This window comes from Emys orbicularis, chromosome 2 (genome assembly GCF_028017835.1).
Source record: "Emys orbicularis isolate rEmyOrb1 chromosome 2, rEmyOrb1.hap1, whole genome shotgun sequence".
NCBI classification, from domain to species: domain Eukaryota; kingdom Metazoa; phylum Chordata; order Testudines; family Emydidae; genus Emys; species Emys orbicularis.
The window spans coordinates 279,256,746-279,279,208 of record NC_088684.1 but is presented as its reverse complement, the minus strand read 5'-3'; the positions used below and the strand labels follow the sequence as shown (position 1 = coordinate 279,279,208).

At 41.1% G+C, this 22,463-nt stretch overlaps 1 protein-coding gene across 1 annotated transcript in view; it reads right to left on the bottom strand.

Annotated features, from left to right (window-relative positions):
• Positions 1 to 22,463, bottom strand: part of LMBR1 (limb development membrane protein 1) — a 135,644-nt gene that overhangs the window by 64,064 nt on the left and 49,117 nt on the right. The window contains exon 5 of the mRNA XM_065400140.1: positions 17,568 to 17,671. Coding sequence (XP_065256212.1) covers positions 17,568 to 17,671 — 104 coding nt within the window. The remainder of the gene's footprint in view (positions 1 to 17,567; positions 17,672 to 22,463) is intronic.

The window sequence follows — 22,463 nt, the reverse complement described above, 5'->3', positions numbered from 1 at the left end:
TCCTGCTAGTGAAGGCAGGGGGCTGGACTCGATGACCTTTCAAGGTCCCTTCCAGTTCTAGGAGATAGGATATCTCCATGAATTTGAATTTGAATTTATGAGACAAGGTGGGTGATGTTATATTTTTTATTGGACCAACTTCTATTTTGAGCTACACAGAGGATGAAGAGCTCTGTGTAGCTCAAAAGCTTGTCTATTTCACCAACAAAAGTTGGTCCAATAGAGGATATTACCTCACCCACCTTGTCTCTCAAACATCCTGGAACCAACAGGGCTACAACAACACTGGATACACTACCACTTAGGTTGGTATAACTTATGTTGCAAAGGGGTGTGAATAAGCCACCCCCCTGAGCGACACAGTTACACTGACCTAAGCGCCGGTGTGGACAGTGCTATGTCGGTGGGAGAGCTTCTCCTGCTGATACAGCTGCCACCACTCGTTGCAGGTGGATTAATTAAGTCAATGGGAGAGCTCTCTCCCATCGGCTTAGAGCGGCTACACTAGAGAACTTACAGCAGCGCAGCTGCATCAGTGCAAGCTCTCTAGTGGAGCCATAGCCTTAATCTTTATGTCAGTTTCCACATCTTTAAAATGTGAATATGTATTTCAGAAGGAAATGAGAGTGTCAACTTGTTTAATGCTTGTAAAACTATAAGGATATGCCACCTACTTAAGAGACTGACAGGAAGTTAAGAGAAAATATAAAAGAACCAAAATGTAGGACGTTACAGCCTACAACAGTCAGATGCAACATAACCACCTTATTGTTGCAGCTGGTTGCCTTTCCATATACTGTGTATAACGTGAAATGGTAAATCCAGAACAGGAAAGTTTTGTTATAACCAGGCAGATACAGATAAGACAGCTGTTAGGGGAAAAGCCCAAATACAAAACTTTGAGGACTATGGATCTTAGTGAAAGACATCCTGAAATGTTCAGAGTTAGAATCTAATATTTTATATATTTCTCTTAGTTATGTCCATTTATTATGAAATCATGTTCACACAATTAAAAAATCCCTTTTACATGTCACCACAAAAGCAATTTGAGATACTTGGATGAAAAGCAGTACAATCACATTCATTTGAGGTAAATGGCAACTTCTGCTTACAAAAAAGATGACATGCAAGTTTAACATTTTGGGTTGAGTTTCTTTAAAATAAAATGAGTAGAAAGCTTGTAGAAAACCACAAAATCTGAATGTTTCTGTATTCTTCCCCTCCTCAACACTGAGGAAAAGTAACAAACAGCAAGCTATGCCAAAGGAGACAGCTGTAAACCCAGATTTCCATTTAAATACTTTCACATAGGCTTGTGGGCTAAACATAATATTCCTTATTTAAATAAACTACATTTTAAAAACAAGTTACTTTATTATAAACCTAATAAGGAATTATTTAGATTACTTAGCAATGCTTGGTATTTTATATAAAAAGCAAGTTAGATACCAAGTGAAGCAAGATTCTTGGTTTAAACTAAAACTATATGAATTAATGTTGATTCTGACAGTGTAATGTGTGGAACACGTAGCAAATACTACTCCTGAGACTTTAAGACATGTGGCTTTCGTTAGCAAAAAAACACAGGAGAATGTAGAGGACATTCAGAATGCTCTGCCTCAGACCAAAAGTATTTACAATTAGATTACTGATGGTCAAAAACAAGTCACTTCTATTGTTAATCTAAAAACGTGTGCCATAGTCCATCTGAAATACTGTGATACATTTAAAAAAAAAAAGTTATGAGTGCACAGTCAACTAGAGTAGAACCCAAGTTCCATGAGATGCTGTTACTGCTAAGACCAATTGCTTTACTGCACAAGCAACAGAGGAAAACTAAGTATACAGAAAGTCCACTAACAATGTTGAACAACACACCTGTCATTTTAATGTTTATCGTTAATTTATTCTTAGTATTAGACTCTAACTTACAGAAGCATACAAATAAAGAAAACTCCAATAAAGGTAAAGGTGACATTAAGTCTATGCTGGAAATCAACACTGGAGGTGGGAAGAAGAAAAAATGGATTCATAAATAGGCATTTTGGCTAGGTTTGTGAGATTACTGAGAACGTTAATATTTTGGAATTCACCAAAACCTGAAAAGCAAGTTCATGTTTTTCAACACATTACATATGAGCACATTGTATGTAGCAGAAGTTTGTAAAATTTCAGGTGTTCAGGTTGTAAAAGATGTAGCTGGTGAGTAGTGTGAAAGCTCAGCGATTACCATCCCTGGCATGCTGCACTAGAAAATAGTTAAAGATATAGGAATAGATCCCAAAACACTCTAGCTTTATAGATGGTTCCCATCTACCTATGTGCAAGAGCAAATCAAACAGAAGCTCCCAGCAAGGACACTGGTAGAAGGCTAAAAGATGTCCAACTATATTATAATTTTATGTATGTTTTTAAGTAAAAAGCATGAGGACATTTAGGGAGTTTTCTTTGTAAATATTTCCTTCAATTAGCCATTGTATTTCCTATCCTCTTTCTCTAACGAAGAAAGTTAGTTTTATGGAACATAAGACCAGCCTGTCATATCTTGGTTTTCTAACTATGCAATACAAGTTTGCCACCTCTCCCCAGAAACAAAACAAAACAAACAAATTTTAACCTGCTTATGGCTAGCTATAGACCTCATCCTGAGAGTTACTCTGCCTGGGGAGAATTTTTGTTTCCCCAAGGAACCCAACTGAAGTGGAGTTCCACACTGGTACACTGGTACATCCATGCAGAGTAACTTTCAGGACAGAGGCCTTAAATCTATAGTCTATTACTCTGCTTGCTTATCTAGGTCCTAATTAAGAAAGCCGTTCCTTATTCATGAAAGCAACCAGGCAACAATTAGTCTTTTATCACATTACACTCTGAACCACAAGCAATGTCAAACGCTATAACCATTTGTTCATTTTCCACAACCATCTCTGCACAAAAAATTGCAACACAGGTTCATCAAACTATCAGTCTCTTTATGCTGAAACCTGTCCCGACACACGTCTACCATGATGCCCACATGTGAGTCAACCAAGACATTTTATAGGACAAACATTTATTTATAACTACAAAAGAAAATGTTCAAACATGCTAACTACATGCTTTTGCTCAGTAACCCCATAATTTCATTTCTGACTCTATAACCCCACCTCTAATTCATGCTTATTTTATCCTTTTAACTCACATATTAAATTAGGCCTTGAACCTGCAGAAACTTAGGCATGTTACTCACATGTGTAAGACCTACAGGACCAGGATTCTAAATTTTAGACTCTTCTAGACAAGGACCTCATGTAATTTATATGTATTGGGAGGTCTCAAGTAAGAGTCCAGATACTGTAATATAAAATATTTACCCTTCAACATTCATGACCACATCCATCTTTGAGCTCTATCTAGCCATTTCAGGTTCAGTTAGCTACTAAGACAGACAGAAGGCAGAGCGTGCCAGCTGGAGCCATTCAAAAACGGCAGGACGACAGGGTACACAACACCCTCTACTACTTATATACGTAATGGTTACCAATAGAGTTTGTTACTAAGTAAGAAAAGATCTCTGGTACTACTACATTACCCATTTATATTTTTCTTGATTTTTTTGTTTATTTTAAACACAAGAAGAGAAAGGGCTTGCCTTTCCATGCTCCCTCTGAGATAAATGAGGAAAAATTTAAAGCTTGCAAGGAGGGCTGCAAAGAGAAGAAATGTATTAAATTTAAAAGACATCCTGAAGATAATTTATGAATAGTTCCACAAAATATTCTAGAAATTAAGATTTATGTGACTCAGAAGTTTAAATATAACTATAAATTAAATATACCTACAGGTATTAATGTATGTTGAAACGTCTCATCTTCCACTTCCTCCCACCTCATAAGCTCCTGTTATGCTTAAATATTGGAGGGGTCAAATGAGCTCCATGCTATGAATTGTAAGCCACATTCTGGTTTCAGATGTGCATGCACTATTATCAGTGACTTCAATGGAAGCAATGTGTGTATTCAAAGCCAAAGCATGGCACCATGCTTATTGCAAGATCTATACTTAAACACAGCCCTTAACTATCCACATTGTGTTTATCTTCAAATGTACCGGTTACGTGTTTGTCTAACAACTATTAGTTTTAAGTATGCTCTTATTTTAATAGAAAAAACTGATTGAGCTACTAGAATCTACTTACCAAATCAGAACCCCAGAATAATCAAGATCCCCTTCCTAACCAAAAACTAATAAAAAATTTTAAGCAGTGTGATTTTTAATGACAGGGTTTTTTTTAAAAAAAATTGACCTGATATCTGAACTTAAGATGTTAGCTCATGTCAAAAATACCCCCCCTAAAAAACAAACAGCTGCCTTTGATGTGACTGATTAAACAACTTTTGTCTCTGGTACTACTAATGGAATGAGTAAATGGGTTGTAATATAATGTAAAATAATTCAGTTACATACCAGTAAACATTTCACTGAGATCAGAGTACTAAAGATTTAGTTCATGCTGAATGATTTTATAGCCAAATAAATATGAGCTTAAATGCCAAATAAACACACACTCCTAACAGTGCACCTCACAGCTATTTGGTAAGCCATTATTCACAGTGGCCTGTGGGTACCGCAGTCAGAGGTTAAAGCAGACATAAAATGTGAAGCAAAATGCTGCTTCCAAATAAAGTTCAAGACCCTTTTTCCAACTTCAAATAATTTTTCTGGAAAACAGAGTACAAAAGTCTAGTAAAATGAATATCAAATAGATTTTATTTAAGGGTGTTCTCATATTAGAGTTAAACTTACTTTCAGTGTTATTGTTTCTATTTTTAGCTGTAGCAAAATTATAGTAGAAGTGACCATTTTCCCTATAATATTTTTTTGCTGTCTGACCTGCGGTAATATTTTAACTGTGAAAATTTAACTGATTTTAAAGGTGACTAAATACTTCAAATGAAATCCATCAGCTGCAATTATGGAAGCCTCAAGGAAAGCGCTAAAGAACATAACAAATAGCTTTACAGTACTCCTACACTTTACATAATTAATCCAGTGAATCCTACTGGTACATAAAGCAAAAACTTGGAGCATTCCTCTGTTTTAAAAATAACTAAGGGTGTGACTAAAACAGATTCCCATTCCCTCTCCCATTAAAAAAAAAAAAAAGATAATAAAGTTGAAAGGTAAGGCTGACACTCTTCTCCAAAGTTGTTATTTTGTGGTTTGGTTTGGCTGAGATCTCCAATAAAGCAACCTATGGACTGCAAAATGTAAGCAGCAGAGATTAATAGCCTCAAACTGATAAATCACTTTATTTTGATGCTATACGAATTTAATGATAATACACAAATTAACATAACTTAGAAAAGGGTCCTTGCTATTGATAAATTAGTACTATTAAATGTTAATGAGTAATAGGAAAAACATGTTAGTTGCATATTACACCTTCTGAACAAGTTGCAGTGGACTGCTTTTCGGAAGGAAGGGGCAAATTAAAGAAGTGATTAAAATTAGATTTGTTAATCTATATTTGATTTTCTGAGTTTAATTTTAAAATACCTAAAATGCAAAATATAGGTCCCTATTTTTGGCTTTGTGTTTCAAGCATTTTAAAATTTGTGCTCTTAAAACTCTTCCTGCCCATTAACAGTAATGACAAAAGGACTATGTTCCTTTTAAAATTTACATCTGGACTGGAATCTATATACCAAATTTTTGTTAATGTTTCAAAAAGAACCAAATTACATAGCTAGCACAAATAGGGCTTTACAGTACTACAGAAATTCTAGCAGGCACTTACATAAAGTGCTGCTGTTGTAGCAAAATGTTTTGGACAATGGTCTGTCTCACCTATCTTCAGTGCAAGAATAAACTGCTGCATTTTTTAGATGTATTCTTATTAAAATAAGCCGCATTGAGGCTTTGGGGTGGGAAATATTATTAAAAGAGGGGATGGGGCACTAGCTGACACATAACAATAGCTGCTGAAATATTACTCCATTTTCTGTAATAAACACCAAGATCAAAACATTATGCAAGTTAAATTTCCTTGAAAGGTTCCCAGCAGGAGTTTTCCTTTTTGTTTGTGCAGTACACGATTTCCTCTCACCCACCCAAAAAAAAAAAAAAAAAGCCATACCAAGAATGTGTATGTGCCACTAACACTAAGCAGCACTTCCTTAATCACTCATTTCCAACAATTTATGGATGATCAGTGGCAAAAACGAGCAAAAATAATGAAAGAATGCAATGAAAGCTCACTGAGACAAACTGGCTTGGACTTCCTACTCATTTCTCTGTCTCTTTAAGATGGGGGCCTGATACAAATTAGCCACTGGGGGAAAAAAAGTCATCTGGTCATAAAATACAGTACAGGGTCACTTTTATGTAAGTTTGCCAAAAGGGACATAAACCAGGACAATTTCAAACTGTGACACAGGATAGAAGTATATTAAAAAAATCTTTGTTCCTCCTCTATTGTGCTGTCATGTTGCTCAGCTTTATAGACATTCCGAGCACCAGCACTGGCCTCTTCGCTTCCACCTGGTCTACCTAATTAATTAAGCAAGGAAGTTACCTCAAATTTTTGTACTATTTGCTTTTATTATCAAGCACTTCTTTTGATGTTCTAGGAGTTAACCTCTTAATCCACAGACTCTGTGTGCTGTGTTATGAACATTTTGGGATGTCTGGATAATTTGGATAATTGGTCAGGATGTTGCTGTCGCTCATGTTAAACTTTATGCCATAACTTCAAGTACAAAGATTGGTATTAAGGTAAAGTACACCATAAAGACTTTAAAAAGTCTACAATTATGATTCTGCAATACCTAAATATCAGTTTGTCACTGTGACAAACAAAAAGTACACCATTTAGAATTTCTAACAAGTAAATTACTCCTAACATCTTTGTCTTTAACTTCAAAAATGAAACTCAAATAAGTTGAAGTGACATCAAAATAAGCCATAGTATAAAGATCAAGTTAGAGCGGCTATCTACTCCTCAAAATGCACACCCACTTCAAACATCAGTACGTACATACACTCAGTTCATAGTCTGCTGGCACACCTGGAAGCTTTACTACTGTGAACTGTAGATACACATTCTAAGACAGATTCAGATATTTCATGTCTCTTTTGGGGAGGCAGATGAAGGAAGGAGTTATTTTGGACATGAGGAGACATGACTGACAGCAACTACTCTATCCTACACAAGTGTTCTAGCATGATAGATAAACAGTGATAAACAACATAGAGTGAGGAGTGTCTCAACAAAAGATAACTATAAGCACAGTCTTCTATCAGAGTAGGCAACTTCTTCAAAAGAAAGGGGAGAGAATTTAAACAAATATAAGAAAGAATGTTGTTTTAGTCACCTGCTCAAATATTATAAACACTGTCAAATTCATGCAACTTGTGTAGCTAAATAGTGTAACATTCTGGTATTCGCACTGGCCATCATGAGACATACCGCAAAGTAGCCTGACAAATGGTGTAAGTTCTTTTTTTTTAATTGAAAAATTCTAGTATTGCTAGCTTTTTACAATTATTTTCCTACTGTCTAGAGCTACTGTAAAATAAAGAAGAACATAGAGAAGGCTACAACTGCAATAAAATGGAACCACACTGTAGTAAGGAAGAGAAGAAAGGCCATTTAAGACCTTTAAAAAAGGACATAGTCAACCCCCTTAGGCCTAAAATGTCCTGTTTGAATTAACATAGTGGTTTAATTAAAAACTAGGCAGAGAATAATGTTTAGTTTGATTTTGAGTACATGCACTGCATCCGTCCATGGTGAGTAGTTAATTTCCGTATCTCCATCTCTGCGCAATACGCAAATGGCTGTTTTGTTTTGGTTTTTTTAAACTGTTGCCCAGGGGAATCAATAGGAGTCTATAAGAGGGGCCATGTGCCATTTAGAAGGTATACTAGCAACTAAGGGGGGGGAAGCCACAGTAAATTAGTGGGTGGTTTAAAAAAAAAAATCTGGATTAATCTGATTTAAACTGAAAAAAGGTTATAATATTTCTGTATCAAAATCATTAAATAGGGAAGTTATGCATGATACGAATAGTGCCAACAAACTCGCTAGCTACGTGCTATGCCACAACTTCCAACGTAACTTCGGCCAAGGGAAAACCCTCAGTGTTAAAACACACACAAAAATCCAAATTTCAGCACAAAAGCATGTATATAGACAAGTGGGCTTTTATAGACACGTGTTAAAGGCTAACATACCTGTACAAAATCACAGAACTGAGCCCAACAAGGCAAACAGTTCAAAGTTAACTAAATGGGGATAAAATAAATTTAGTACTGTACTACTCTACAGTTGGGCGAATAAAAAACAGTTACCTACCTTTCGTAACTGTTGTTCTTTGAGATGTGTTGCTCATGTCGATTCCAATTAGGTGTGTGCGCACGCCGCATGCACAGTAGCCAGAAGGTTTTCCCCCTAGCAGTACCCGTCAGGTCAGCTCAGGTACCCCCTGGAGTTGCACCTCCATGGTGCCGTATATAGGGCCCTGCCAACCCACCGCCACTTCAGTTCCTTCTTGCCAGCACTGCTCGAACAGAGGGGTAGGTAGGTGGGTCCTGGAATGGACATGAGCAACACGTCTCAAAACAACAATAGTTACGAAAGGTAGGTGACCGTTTTTTCTTCTTCGAATGCTTTCTCATGTTGATTCCAGTTAGGTGACTCCCAAGCAGGAACTCGGAGGCGGGGTCGGAGCTCATGGGTTTGTTAATTGGAGCACTGCTCTGCCGAAGGCTGCATCATCTCTAGCCTGCTGGGTGATGGCATAATGCAAGGTAAAAGTGTGGATTGAGGACCACGTCACAGCCCTGCAAATTTCCTGGGTCGGAACCTGGACCAGGAACGCCGCTGATGCTGCCTGCGCTCTCATGGAGTGCACTGTCAGCGGGGGGGGGGGGGGGGGGAAGAAAGTATTTTCGCCAATCATAGCATGTCTGGATACATAATGTAATCTATGATGAAATTCTTTGAGAAGAGACTGGGAGCCCCTTCATTCTGTCTGCTGCTGCACCAAATAGTTGGGTAGATTTCTGAAACGGCTTCGTCCATTCGATATAGAAGACTAACACCCGGCGAACATCCAAAGAGTGAAGTTTTTGTTTGCGTGTGTCTTAGGATGAGAGGCTGGAAGAAAAAATGTCCTGATTAACATGAAACTGGGAAACAACCTTCGGGAGGAAGGCTGGGTGTGGCCAAAGCTGAACCTTGTCCTTATAGAAGACTGTGTAAGGAGGCTCAGATGTTAGGGCCTTAAGCTCAGACACCCTCCTCGCAGATATTATTGCCACCAGAAACTCTACTTTCCATGAGCGAGACAGCAAAGAGCATGTCGCGAGTGGTTTAAAAGGGAGCCCCCATTAGTCTGAAAAGAACAAGGTTAAGGTCCCAGGCTGGGATCGATTATTATACTTGAGGATATAGCCTGTCAAGTCCTTTAAGAAAGCGTCCAACCATTGGACTGGCAAAGACCGACCAGCCTGGCACGCGTGGGTGAAAGGCGGAAATGGCAGCCAAGTGGACTTTTATTGATGACATAGAAAGCCCTTGCTGCTTCAGGTGCAGAAGGTAGTCCAAGATAAAAGGTATTGTCGAGTGCGTAGGAGATGTATGTTTCTGCGATGACCGAATTGTAACTCTCTCCCATTTGGTGGTCCCAGTAGACGGTTTCCTACTGCCAAGGAGGACTTCCCTAACTGGATCAGAGCAAGCAAACATTGGGTTTAACTATGGAGCTTCTAAGCTGTGAGGTGGAGAGATTTGAGGTTGGGGGGCTGAAGACAGACATGGTCTTGAGTTATCAGGTCCAGGAGCAGTGGTAGAGTGATTGGAGTTTCCACTGACAGAAGAGACGTGTACCAGTGTTGACAGAGCCAGGCCGCAGCTATCAATATTACCGAAGCTTCGTCCCTCCGAACCTTGAATAGTGCCTTGTGGACGAGTGGAAATGCGTAAAGGAGGTGGTCTTTCCAGGGAAGAAGGAACGTGTCCGCGATTGGGCCCAGGCTGTGATTCAGGAAGGAGCAGAACTGCAGACACTTCCTGTTGTGTCAGGAATACCCTAACAGCACACATTTACAAAGTTTTAGTCCATGTAAATGCTTATGGTCTCATCCCAAGAGGCTACTAACCTTACAGTAACTGTTGTTCTTCAAAATGTGTTGTCAGCACAGATTCCATTCTTGGTATGCATGCACTCCATGTGCGTGAGACTGTATTATTTTTGATTTGCAGTGTCCATTGAGGCACTGCTCTCTGGAAGCTCTTCCAGAGCTGAGGGAGTAAATGGTGGTGCAGGCCCACCACTCAATTCCTTCACCAATCCAGAATCGCACAGGAGCAGGACTCCAATAAGGAGGATGATCATGGAATCTGTGTGGACAACACATCCCAAAGAACAGCAGTTACTTTAAGGTAAGTAACCATTTTTTGAGATGTGTTATCCACAGAGATTCTGCTCTTGGTGACTCATAGGCTAATTGTCTAATTGTCTAGTTGTCTAATTGCTTGGAGGCAGGCAAGAGGACTCCTACTTGAATAGTGATTATAGGACAACCTTAGCAAAGTTAGCATCTGATCTGGAAGTCCACACTAGAGGATAGTGAGAGGTAAATGTGTGGACTCAGCTCCAAGTTGATGTTCTACATATATCAGATACGGGAATGCTACCCAAACAGGCAGTAGGGCAACTTGGGGCCTCACAGAAGGAGACCCAATACAAGTAGGCAGATCTTTCTTGGCTAGCTAATAAGACCTTATGAAGTTAAAGACTCACTTACACAACCTCTGAGTGGAAAAAGGTCTGCCTTCCACTTTGTCAGCAAATGCCATGAATAGCCTAGATGTGTTCCTGAAAGATCTAAATAAAAAATAATGCTCCCATTACATCTATACGTGAAGCTTTGCTTACCCAAGTTATAATAATTCTTGGGAAAATAAACTGGGAGGTGAATGGACTGATTTATATTGAATTCTGAAAACACCTTGGGCAGGAACTTTGGATGAAGTCTAAGGGTGACTATGTCATTGTGAAACAATGTGAGGAGTTGGGGGAACACTAGCCATGAGTGCTTGGATTTCCCCTACCCTCCTAGCTGATGCAATGGCCCCCAGAAAGGTTGTTTTCATTGATAAGTTGTAGAAGGAGCAGACTGCCATGAGCTTTGAAGGGGGGCCCCCCATCAACTCAGCTAGTATACTATTAAGGTCATACGAAGGAGGGAACTTCCTAAATAATGGAGAAACTATGGATCAGTCCTTTCAGAAATTCTCACTGGAGAGTATGAAAATAGAGCGTGGCCCTGGATAGGAGAGCAGTTTGCAGACATTGTGACTAGACAGACTCTTGTGAGGTGATGATAGTCCTGTTGCTGAGCTTCCCAGACACAAAACCTCTTCCATTTCACCTTCTATGTGAGCCTGGTCAAAGGCTTTCTGCTTTGAAGCAAAATGTTCTGAACCTCAACTCAGCAGCTTATTCTGTGGACATCATCCAGCCAGCCTCCAGGCTGTCAAGTATAATGATGCATGGTCCTGGCATTTGTTCTAGGACACTATGTTGGGAAGAACTGATAAGGCAATTGGTGGCTGTCTTGATAGATTCACCAGGTCTGAGTACCAGAACTGCCTGTCCTATGCTGGGGTTATTAAGATTATGAGAGCTACATCATGGCTTAGTTTCCAAAGAACCTTGAGTAGTATCAATGTTGCCAGAGGAAAGCTGGACTTTAATCCCTGTATCCACATGATGAAGAATGCATCTGTCTGCCTCCGTAACAAGGAGAGGATTTCTTGTGGGACCCTGACCATCAGATCCATGCTCCGCCTGCTAGTTAGTTCTCTTCATGGCAACTGCTACGGCCATGGTCCTTGCTGCTCTTCAGACACATCCAGCACAACCCGAAGAAATGTTCTGGCAGTATGTTGGCCCTCTGACATGAATGTCATCTCTTTCTGATGCTCTTTGGGTAATTTTTCCACAAGATTTGAGAGCCTGTCCCAATTTAACATTTATATATATAAAACTTCAAAAGCAATGCTTGGTTGTTTGCTACCCTTACTTGGTAGCCTGATGCTTTAACTTCTTCTGGACCACTCGCACTTCCAGTGAGCCTGGTGAGAGATGATGATAAAGTACTCAAACACTTTGGCTGGTGCCTGATACCTCCTGGCATCTCTCTTGGATGTAGCTGGCATAGATGCAGGCGTGTCCCAGATTGCTTTGGCAGGTTCAAGTAAGCTCTCATTTAGACGCATAGCCCCTCTAACTGGTGACGGATATCCAGAAGTTTAGGCTATTTCTCCTGGATAACCTCTAGCAGAAAGTCTTGTGTTTCTGCCATCCTTTTCATTAGGTCTTGAAAGACCTTGAACTCATCCACCGAGGCCATTGCTGGAGGGTTGACAGCCTCATCCACAGAAGACAACAATATGGCAGGAAGTGCTGTGTGCTCCTGTTCAGAGCAGAGATAATGGCCCCCACTGTCCTTCTCTTGACCTTCTAAAAGCTGTGGATGACTCAACTGAGAAGTTTGGGGAGGTTGGATATACTTCCTGGATTGGAAGAGGATTGGCTCTTGATGCTGGTTTTCTGGAGTTGGGATTCATACCCCAGGACGACCAATATAGCCATGACTTGTTCAAATAGTGGACGGAGGGATACAGATCAGGGTGTTCCCTACGTTACCCTGAGCTCTTCTTAGCACCCCGACCAATTCATGTCTAGACTCCCTTCCAGACTCCTACTATGCCACCCCTGTAGGAGATGGGGCATGAGAAAAGGAAAAGTCTGCACTATGTTCTGCTGAGGAAGAAAAAAAATAAACATCCTCTAGGGGAGGAGCAGTCCTGTCAGGCATGTCTTGTTTAAAGCATGGGGATGTCAGCACTAATAAGACACAACTGGAAATGTGGTGACTGAGGAACTGCAGATTTCATGATAACCTTCCTTAAGCACTCCAGGAGAGGCGACTTGGTACCAGGCCCACTGAAAGATCACTTGGTGCCGCGAACTGTTTTAATGCAGAGATGGTGAGCACTGAAGCTTCTTAGCATCAGCAGGTACCCAGGGAGGTAGCTGATGTCAGTACTAAAAGGGAAGTGCTCAGTGCCAAGGCTCTGGATACCAAGTGCTGTGCTGAGTTGTGCTGATTTGGCCCCAAGGGCAGTGCAGTCTTTGCAGTAAGAGGAACCATCTAGGCCGTCTTGCTCTTTGGCACAGCGGTGCCAGAGCTTGTCTCCAATTTACAGCTCTTGATAGAAGCCTGGGGAGAGTTATGGCTTTAGTGATTCCTACTTGGGAGTTCGAGAAGGTGACCGATGCCTAGCTCCTTCCTGCCCTTTCAAATGCAGCTGATGAAGGGATCTATAAGAACAAGTGGCCCAGGAGCCCAGGAACAAGTCACAGCACACAGAGGCAGTAGGAGGAAGCAACTGATCTATCTGGTGAGGCTTCTCTGGTCTCTCAAGGTCAGAGGCGACTTGCATAGACTTCTCAAGGAGCAAGAACTTGAGTCTTGCTTCCCTTGACTTCTAGGTGCACTTCAAGGAGGAATGGCATATAGAGTACTGCTTCAGTACGTGTCCCTCCTCAAGGCAAATGAGACATCAGGAGTACCCATCACTAACAGGCATAACCCAGTCACAAGAGGGACAGTTCTTAAACCCTAGTAACATGGTGTCTGCCATGTTTGAAGTATCCCTGTATCAGGGAAGAAAAGACTGGGAGGGGGAAAAACACTATGAAGTTGGATTTTCTTTTTCTTTTTTTTTTTAATTCAATGGGTAAAGGAAACCTAATTCAACTAACTATGCTAACATTAACTATGACTAAATCTAAAGTTAAATCTCACCCAGCAAGGGCCAGGGTCACTGCACATGGTTCCATCTTGCAGCCACGGTCGGTAAGCAGGAACTGAATGGTAGTTGAGTCCACAATACTCTTCATGACTTTGGCTATAGGGGGCACAAGAGTACCCATGGATGCTGCTGTGCAAAAGGAATCCAATCTTGAGCACATGCACACTAAGAGTGAAATCTGTGTGGACAATCACCTCAAGAAGAATCTTTTGCTGCTCTGAACAGTTTAAATTATACCATCTTTATTATATTATTGTAGATACTTCCTTTCTATACAAGTTTTGGTATTTATTTTTACTTGGCTGTATAAATTATTCAAAAAGCAATGATGTTATAATACCAAATATGGTATTATTAAAAAATTAGGTATTTGGGGCTGCATTCTCTCCTGCAGCAGAGCTCTGCTCAGCACAGAAGGATAGATGGGGTATCAGGGAACAAGACAAGGTTTCCCAATTAAGAAGTTCATCTGTGACCCTGATCCAACTTAGAGCAGTTGCCGGGGTCCTCTATTTGTGCCACTAGGATAGGATCCTAAATTAACCCTATGCAAGCAGGGGACTGGCATAGCAAAGCTCTGCTCTGCCTCACCCCCAGAAAGGAAGAGGGCTGGCAGGTGTAAGCTCCAGATTTGGTACATCTGTGCAGCAAGAAGTTCCCCTCCTACAACAGGGGAATTTGCACCCAGATCACTTTATGCCACCTGAGTGATGCAAAGAAGCCACAGCTGTTGCATTCTAATGCAAAACTAACTGTGTTCTCACTTGCTTTTATATCAACAGACCAGCATATTTGACTGTCACATATTCTATACATTTAGGCAGTTAATCTGTTTTAAGACAGCTAAGATCGTTAAGGTTTTGTGTTAGAGTACAAGTATGATGTAGCTAGGGTGCATATTGCTTTTTGGTATCAGCTGAAGATGGAAGTGAAGCCTTATGGAGTGAGGGAGTACATTATCAATAGTACTGTAGACAATATTAAGGTGGAAAGGAATGCTTCCACTCTGAATGGCTTCCATTCTTTTAAGGTTGGGGGGGGGGGGCGATGAACTGCCACAACTTTAACTGTTACTAAACAGTTTTTGTTTGCCAATTTCTTGGGTTTTCTATACAGCATTGGTGTACCTCAGTGGACACTTCCCCGGAGTAAGAGCTGTACCTACCTGGGAATCAGAGGGAGAAACTGAGCTGATGGTCCTGCTCCTGACTACCTCAACACTCCTGAAAAGTGTGTATGGTTGTGATGAACAAGTAAATTCTTTATAACATTTTATTCTTGTTTAAAGGTTAATGAAGGTATATATCAGGAACAATCCTCCATGCTTAGATGGAGGATATGACATAACCTGTCAGTTGGAGGGAATCTCTGTGAAAGAGACTGCATCCATTACTGCCTGAAAAACACTGTAGCCTCTCACACACTTCTGGAAAATGGCTGTGGCCTGGAAAACAGGCTTCCTGTAGTGCTCCCACTTCCTCTGGGCCCTCCATCATCACCAGTATGAAGCATACTTCTCATCCCACAAACATGCCAATGTGGGACACCTGTAAATGTGACTGCTGCCATCTTGGCCAACAGAGGACTAAACTCATGATTTCCAGAGCTAAAGAAATGAAAGCCTTTACAGCCTGTGATAAAGAGTCAAGCTCTCAAGATGAGAGCTGTCACAGACCTGCATCCTCCAAGGCAGTGATTCTTAACCAAGGTACATGTATCCCTGGGGGTACTCAACTCATCTAGATCGGTGTTTCTCAACCTGGGGGTTGTGACCCCTGGGGGGAGGTTAGGGGGGGTTGCAAGTGCAGGGCCAGCATTGGGGCTGGCGACCAGGGCAACTGCCCAGGGCCCCATGCCACAAGGAGCACTGCAAAGCTAAGCTACATGCTTCAGCCCTGAGAGGCAGGGCTTGGGCTTCAGACAAAGGCTCACAAGTGAAAAACAGGCTAAAGTATCACACTGAAATGTAAGTACAATATTTATATTCCAATTTATTTATTTTATAATCATATGGTAAAAATGAGAAACTAAGCATTTTTTCAGTAATAATGTGCCGTAACATTTTTGTATTTTTATGTCTGATTTTGTAAGCAAGTAGTTTTTAAGTGAGGTGAAACTTGTGCTACGCAAGACAAAGACTCCTGAAAGGGGTACAGTAGTCTGGAAAGGCTGAGAACCACTGTTTTATGGATTAGGCACAGAGGGACATATAACACACTACTATTCACTAGTTAAAACAGAATACTGGTGATCACCAATCGTGGATTCTATTTCTGGCTCTGGAAGAGGAGTGTGATTTATAGTGGCGAGAGATGGAATAATGCAAAGTAGTTTAGTCACTCTGAATAGCAATATAGTGTAGTGAATACTCGGGATCTGTACCTGCAGTGACCTTGCATAAGCTTCCTGCTAGCTTATTTATAAAGACAGGGTGAGGGGAGAGTTCAGAAGCTCTTTCATAGTTGTCTTCAAGACTGGAGTTCATGGTCTTACTAAACTGCATGAGAATTTAAACAACAATTTAGGAGAAGCAAAGGAAAACGTCTTTCTTTCTCCCCATCACCCTTGCTGGATGTGAGTTATGGTGTTCATGCTACAGCAGATTTGTCATCAAATTAAAATTGAGCAGGTTCACATTGGCACATATGTTTTCCATTATGGCTGAAGAGTTATAAAATACTCTATAGGCAAACACTATATATGTATAACTGATATTCTAGGAATCAGCACAAGGAGCAACAATATAGACATGGGACAGGTCCTGGAGTGATTTAGATTTCTTTCAAAAGGGGTACAAAGAAAGACAGTGAAGTAAAAAGTTAGAAAAAGGGGCGATGTTTAGACTTATTCTCTGTATGGATTCATTTTTCACCAAGTGACTATGAAAATTCAAAGAGAGCTCAAAGTTTATATTTTGTGTATAGTCTTTTCCCATTGCAATGAGATTTGTACAATATAATAGATTTAAAGCTCCTGCTAAAACTCTAACACTAGCTTAACTATGGTACAGGTGCTGTTGCATTGTATCATCAAGAATCCTGGAAGTTTTCTCCACTTCTATGTACACTGCTTATATCTTAACCTCTTCAAGGCAGTCCCTGATCTGTATACTATGTCTTGTACAACACTGAGCACATTTTTATTAAATAATTTAATAATTACATCAAACAGCAAATAAGGGGTATATACAGATGTGCCACCAAAGTTATAAGTTTCTTTACACTTGAAACGCTACAGCTGCGTCGCTGTGGTGCTTCAGTGTAGACACTAACTATGCCGATGGGAGGGATTCTCCCAATGGTGCAGGTAATCCACCTCCCTGAGAAGAATCCATCAACCTAGTGCTGTCTACACTGGGGTTAGGTCAGCTTAACTACGTCACTCAAGGGTGTGGATTCTTCACACCCCTGAGCAACGTAGCTGGTTTGATCTAACCGTTTAGTGCAGACTAGGCCTAAGAAATTCAATAAAGTATGTAATTAGGTTACTACAATAAAACAAGTTCAAGGAAACTAGCCCATAACAGTGGTCCAAGCTGTACAGAAGCCAATGAATTATTTTGTTACTGTATGCTGTCATTTGCAGTCACACTCTAAATGAAAAATCGTGATTTGCGTGATGCTATTGTAATTACGGCTTTGGGACTTGGTATTTATGCATTAATAATTCTACAAATAATATATTTACCTACCTTTTTTAAGCCAGCAAATCCTTCTGATTCCAGAAAGAAGAAGGCAAAGGGCATCAACACAAATAAACAAAGATTGGAAAAAAGGGAAGCAAGATTCCACAAACCTGAAACAAATAAGAAGAAAATGTTTACATTACTTTTCAAAACTGAAGACTCTTTAAATAATACTTATTAAAATTCCTGATGTCGCTATACTGCCTTTCAACTAGGTAGGCTTTATATAGGTAAATACAGAGCATGTATAATAATTTATATATAAATATAAATGAAGATCTGACATATACATAAGATTCATATAACCCATCACTGAAAGGCAGCAACCTCAATGCCCTGAAATTTTAAGCCAAAAGTCAATACTGCCTTACCTAATTGAAACTGCTGGGAAGTTTTGAAGACAGACTGCAATAACTAAAACTGTATTTTTCTACAGTATCCTTTCTTGTGAAGAGTGACCAGGGATTTTTAAGCTATAAAGATAGTTCTTTAAAATTTATTAATACGTTTCCAAGGGCCATATTTACAAAGGTGTTTGGGACCTAAGCAATGGGAGTTAGACACTTAATTCGGGCACTTTTATACATCCGAATAGGTACTTACCTGCATCTTTACATGCTTAAATACCTCTGTATATTTCAACCCAATAGCCTAGTGCTCAAGCAGCTTCCTGAACACCAGCACAATACTGATTCTAAGGTAAGCGTCACCTGCTGAATGATTAACCCCATTTCCTGCAGAATACTGGGTTTTTCTTTGACATCAAATAGCAACCCTGAATTGCTTAGTTTGTGAAACCTGAAGAGATTATACCTCAAAATGGTACAGTTTCATGCTTCACATCATTTTTAAGCTGTCTATACACAATAATAATTTCCAGTATACGGTCTCATCCAGCACGGATTCTTGGAAGGCTCAGTTCTACTCCCTCTCCTATTCTTCCCTTTAGAGGGGATTGAGGCACAACATACTTTAATGCCAGCAATACACAGATAACACCATCTCTACATCAAATGCAGATATTGCCATTTTACCCGTGTCTAACTGAAATCAGCAGCTGGCTAAAACAGAACAAAGGCAAGGCAGAGGTGGTGATGGTTAGAAGGGCTGAAGGGATTACCCTAGACCTCCACTTGGGCATCTGTGCAATAATCAAGATTTTGCAAAGTCTCAGAGATCTTCTGGACAAAGTCACTGGTGATTAGACACATTTCTCCACTATTCTCATCTCCAGCTGGGCAGGACACTGTGTTCCTCCTTCTCAGGTTCTGACTTACCCACAGTCTACCCAGACTACAGTCACCAATAAACTTGACTACTGCTACACACATTGCACTTGGGGATGAAAACTGAAGCCACAAGGCAGCTGCAGTTGGGTCTCATTTAAGAAACACAGGCTGAGAGGAAAACCTTACTCCAGGGCTTTGCATGCTCTCCAACCTCCTCCAATACAGCATGCACTTCAAAATCCTACTCTAGATCTCCCAAGTCCTAAATGGGCTGGGGAATCAACTCCCAGGAATCAACTCCTATATCGTTCCACAACCCAGTATGAGAGCAATGATCAAACAGAGTGTGCCCAGAGAGTGAGGCTTCCAGGGACAAGAATCTTTATGGCACACTCATATTTGAAATGCCATTCCTTAAGTAACAGATTGAGCTCAGATCTTACCACCTTTATAGTGACATAGAAATGTAGGGCTGGAGAGGACCTCAGGAGGTCATCTAGTCCATACCCATGTGCTGAACACAGGATTAAGTCTTCCTACAACAAAAGAAGAGTGATGGCATGAACATCATAGTGATGTTTAAAGTGGGGAGCTATGGAAAAAAGCTCAGTCTTTTGAAATGGGTTTTTAGATTTTATTCTCAATTTTACTAGTGCCAACACACCACAGCAATGGGTACACTAAATATACACACTTCAAATGTGAACTACTGTAAGATAGAAACATAACTCAGTCTTTCAAACATACCTACTCTCACAGTGGTAATTTCAAAAATGAAAAATTAACAACTTTTAGATGACATGTTTCAACATTATAATTATTACCAGAAGTCTTCTGTAAGATATTTTCAGTATACTTACTTGTATTTACTACACAATGTTGTTATACGGTTACTGTTTTATTTGCAATGAAACATAAGAGCTTTTACTGAACAGTCACATGGAACTTAATTCCTACATCAGTTGCTGTAAAAGGCAAACTTATTTTACAATGATTTTCATGATCCCATAAGTATCATTGTACAAAGCAAAAATGATTTTTCCATACATTTCAAATGTTTATATTAGTGGTTCTCAACCCGAGGCCTGCGAACTGTGGCCCAATCAGCGCACAGCTGTGGCCCATGTGCAATCCTCAGGGCCATTCAGGCAGTATATATATATTATGTGGATACAGCCCACATAACAGAGAGAGCTCCATATGTGGCCCACAATGGTAAATAGGCTGTGAACCACTGGTTTATATTTTAACATGAAACTAAGCTAGTGGTCTAGCAAAACAGAAAAGACATTGACTGAGCCCTTCTAACCAACAATGGCTTGCTCTCGGTAGCATTTTCAGTCTGACAGCTGATTATATGAGGAGAAACAATATATTTCTTACCATAAGAATTTACTCACCTTGTGCAGTAATGATGGTTCCTCAAGATGTGTCCCCCTATGGGTGCTCCACTATAGGTGTGCTTGCCTCCCTGCGCTGCTGATCAGAGAACTTTGGTAGGAGTGTCTATTAGGCCCGCACATGCGTTATCTCTCCTCGTGCAGCGCCACGAGGCTAGCCAGCATGCATGGGCTAACCCTCCTCAGTTTCTTCCCTACCGCACAGTCATAGACAAGAACTCCGAAGTAGAGGGAAGGAGGGCAGGTTGTGGAGCACCCATACAGAGACACATCTCGAAGAACCATTGTTACTGCACAAGGTGAGTAACTTCTTCTTCAAGTAGTGTCCCTATGAGTGTTCCTCTGTGGGGGTCTCCTGAGCAATTCCCCTTCTGGAGGGCCGGGACTTCGGAGTCAGTGCTGTCATCTGTAACTGACCTATTGAGGCGAAGATGGCATCAGAGGCAGAGTCCCCAGTGATCATATAGTGTTCTGCAAAAGTGTGGACTGACACCCATGTCGCCGCTCAACAGATCTCTGAGATAGGGACATTCTTGAAGAAGGTGACGGATGAGGAGATTGACCTTGTGGACTGTGCATGAACAGAGTCTGGAAGGGTCAAGTTGCAAACTTGATAGCACTGTCTGACGCAATTCGAGACCCACTTGGAGAGCTCTTGGGCTAATATTGCTGAGCCCTTGGATCTTTCCACAATGGAGAGGAAAAGCCTTGGGGACTTCCTGAAGGCTGTTGTCCTGTCCAGGTAGAAGGCCAGAGTTCTCCTGACATCTAGTGTATATAATATAGCTTCCCTGTTGTCTTGGTGAGGCGTGGCGTAGAAGATTGGAAGGTGAATCAATTGATTCATGTGAAATGGGGAGGTTACCTTAGGGATGAATTTTGGATGGGGTCTGAGCATAAACTTGTCCAGAAAAAATACCATGTAAGGGGAATGTACCATCAGAGCCGCAATCTCTCCTATTTTCCTGGCCGAGGTAATTGTTATCAAGAAGGGAGTTTTCACTGATAGGTACAGCAGTGAACAGGTGGCCATGGTTTCAAAGGGAGGCCTACTCAGTCCTTTCAGTACCACGTTTAGATCCCACGTGGGGGTAGGGAATCGAAGTTGAGGCAAGAGGTTTACTAAAACCTTGAGGAACCTCGTAAGTGGTTGGGTGTGACAGAACTTAGTACCCCTCTACAGGTTGGTGGAAAGCTGTTATAGCTGCCATAGCTGCCAGGTGAACCCTAAGAGAGCTTAGAGATAGACCCGACCTTTTTAGGGTCAAAGCATAATCTAGGATCTGTGGAAGAGTTGCAGATGTTGGGGAGATTTGTTGGGACATTCACCAAATCTGAAACCTGAACCATTTCTGCAGGTAAGTACATTGTGTCGAGGACTTTCTACTGTGTAATAGAACCTCTTGTACCGCTCTTGAACAGGAGCTTTCTAGGTGTTGGAACCAAACAGAAGCCATGCCCTGAGGCGGAGAATCCCCAACATGGGATGTAGGGTACATCTTCTGTTCTGCGAGAGGTGTGGAATGGCCAGGAAAGGATTGGCGGGCACATCACAAGCTGTGACGGTACCAGGTCTGTCTCAGGAAATTAGGAGCAATCAGGGAGCTCCATCTCTGTTTATTTTCAGCAGGACCTTCAACACTAGGGAAAATGGGGAAAAGACATAGAGAAGGTCCCTGTCCCAGGGAAGAGGAAAGCATTGCCAAAGGAGTGTTATCCTATCCCCACCCTGGAGCAGTAGTGTGGACATTTCTGGTTCTGGTGAGTGGCAAACAGGTCTGTGAACGGTGTCCACCATCGTCTGAATAGGTCGTGAAGTACTGTCGGGTGTATCTCCCACTCGTGGCAATTTGCGACTAAGATTGTCTGCTATCAAGTTTTGTGCACCCAGGAGGTAAGCCACGGACAGTGTAACATTGTGGGAGACGCACAAATTCCATAGCCTCATCACTTCTACACATAGAGAGGGTGACCTGGCTCCCTCTTGTCAATTGATGTAGTACATACAGGCTATGATGGGTTAGGATCTTTGTGTGTGATCCTGTGATCAGCAGGAGGAAATGGGCGCAGGCGTTCCTGATCACTCTTAGCTCAAGGAGATTGATGTGAAGGGATATCTCCATGGGCGACCATTTGCCTTGTGTTGTGAGGCCGTTTAGATGTATGACTCACTCTATGAGTGATGCGTTGGTGGTGAGGAGCAATGACAGTGGTGTCTGTGAGAAGGGGATCCCCTTACAAATGTTGGCTGGGTCCTTCCTCCAGTCTAGGGA